The sequence below is a fragment of the Tarenaya hassleriana genome, unplaced genomic scaffold (assembly GCF_000463585.1).
Source record: "Tarenaya hassleriana unplaced genomic scaffold, ASM46358v1 Cleome1637, whole genome shotgun sequence".
NCBI classification, from domain to species: Eukaryota; Viridiplantae; Streptophyta; class Magnoliopsida; order Brassicales; family Cleomaceae; genus Tarenaya; species Tarenaya hassleriana.
In genome coordinates this window covers 1-1,910 of record NW_010965059.1, presented here as the reverse complement: position 1 = coordinate 1,910, position 1,910 = coordinate 1, and the positions used below count along the sequence as shown (strand labels likewise).

The 1,910-nt window shown below is 46.2% G+C and overlaps 1 protein-coding gene across 1 annotated transcript; it reads right to left on the bottom strand.

Annotated features, from left to right (window-relative positions):
- Positions 1–8: 8 nt before the first annotated feature.
- On the bottom strand, positions 9–1,892 carry LOC104809769. Its single transcript, XM_010535845.1, has 3 exons — positions 919–1,892; positions 400–628; positions 9–281 (listed from the first exon to the last, which is right to left on the bottom strand). The coding sequence occupies exons 1-3, from the start codon at positions 1,818–1,820 to the stop codon at positions 123–125; spliced, it is 1,290 nt and encodes a 429-aa protein (XP_010534147.1). The 5' UTR covers positions 1,821–1,892; the 3' UTR covers positions 9–122.
- Between the last annotated feature and the right edge of the window lie 18 nt (positions 1,893–1,910).

The following is a 1,910-nucleotide window of genomic DNA, read 5'->3' as shown; positions in this document are numbered from 1 at the left end:
ACCTCTGGAGTAAGCTCTCTTCTTTTGTTGGCTCACCAGGGTTTAACATACAGATATATGTATATGGAGAGAAGGAATCTTAACAAAAAAAATCTACACTTTTGTGTTGCTTGGCTTTCACTTCAAGTTTCACAGAATTTACCATCCATTTGATTCTGAACAGCTTTCACAGCTGCCACCCTTGCGGCTGTAGCGGCTTTGTTAGCTGCTGAAACTGCCCGGCTCACCTCCTCCTCCACCCGTCTCATATTTCCGGCCTTCTTCGCAGTTTCTCGGGCCGCCTATGAGATCAGAAAACAATAGTTTACACAGCTTTTCTATTTCAAAGTTTTCAACCATTTGGAACTAAAAGTTTCATCCTTTTCACTGAATCAGACGATGATGGAGCGGTGAATTTACCTGAACGGCTCTGCGAACTGGCTCGCCCGTTGGAGGAAGACGGGTTCGAAGATTTCCGTCATCCCATTCACCAGATTTCATGTCACCGTTCCTGAAAGTGTATATGCCATAGCCTTGCTTACGCCCCTCGTGCCATGCTCCTTCGTAACAGTGGCCGTTGGCAAAACGATATACGCCAAAGCCGTGGATCTTGTCTCCGAAATACTCACCTGCGTATTTATCTCCATTCCTGCAAAAAGATTGATATATTTAGAGAGAGACCCTTTTAGTTCAGTTCAGTTCAGTGTCCTGAGATTCTAAGGAGAGAGTGAGCATCAAAAGCATGAGATATAAACTCTAAGGAGCCATGAAATCTATAACAACAGATTCAGGAATTACCCAGATCAAATTCTCACGAATCTCTCTCAAATCTAGACTAATATTCAGATTTCTAGGCCATGAAGATCCAAAAGATCTCTCTAGTACCAAGAAGCATCTGCAGATATGCAGAAAAGATCAGAAAGTGATGTAAGAAGATACCTGAAATGGTAAGATCCAAGTCCATGTTTGACAGCAGACTTGAATTCCCCAACATAGCAACTGCCATCAGCACAGGTCTGAACACCAAACCCATGGCTCTGACCGTTGACCCATTCTCCCGCATAACAATCTCCTGTGTAGAACCTGTAAACTCCATAGCCATGTCTCAGGCCTTGCCTGTATTGACCCTTGTATCTACTTCCCCTTGCCCAGCTCTCTATCCCATACCCATCGTATCTTCCATCGATCCAATCCCCTTCGTACCTTCCGTTCACGAAATAGTAGTATACCCCACTTCCATTGCATTTTCCTTTATGAAACTCTCCTTCGTAGAAATCGCCATTGCTATAGAACTCAACCCCTTCCCTTATCAGTTTCTTCCCTCTCTGGGCCTTGTTTTTTTCCGGTTTTGAATCGCCTATGTACCATTGAACCGGTTTCGATGGGCTCCTGCTCTGAAACCCTAGTCTTTTCGAGGTCTCTTCGCATACCGGCTTGATTGCAGCCATGGCTTGGTTGATTAAAGCCATATTCTTGGAGGCGAAGAACAGAGCAACGGCGACGAAAATCAGAGCGAGGAGGAGATTCTCCGACGTGAAAAGCTCATCGGTTTGTGAGCACAAGAAGAAGAAGAAGGATGAGAGACTGAGGAAGGAAAGGGAGACCATTGTGAAGGCAAGACCCGGGTGGTTGATCCGGGTCGACCCGGTTCGTGGGGTCGACCCGAATGGCTTGGGTGGCTTTCTCCTCTGCTTCTCCTCTTTCTCTCCGACCTCAAGATCCTGAAACTCACCTTCGGTGATGGAAGAGAGGCTGTGAAAGGACGACCGAACGGTCGGAGATGACCGGAGAAGCGACGACTGCGTTCTCGTCAACTTTGCCTGGCTCATCTGTCCCTCCATTTCCCTCGATAAAAAAACAAAAAAAAAACTGATCACGAGAATCTTCTGTAACGTGAGATTATCGTCACCACCGTCGTTCTCGATTTCGCC

Coding starts and splice junctions, on each gene's coding strand:
- LOC104809769 (XM_010535845.1), bottom strand. CDS start 1,820: ATGGAGGGACAGATGAGCCAGGCAAAGTTGACGAGAACGCAGTCGTCG. Junction 629..918: donor CTTGGATCTTACCATTTCAG/GTATCTTCTTAC, acceptor ATCTTTTTGCAG/GAATGGAGATAAATACGCAG. Junction 282..399: donor CAGTTCGCAGAGCCGTTCAG/GTAAATTCACCG, acceptor CTGATCTCATAG/GCGGCCCGAGAAACTGCGAA.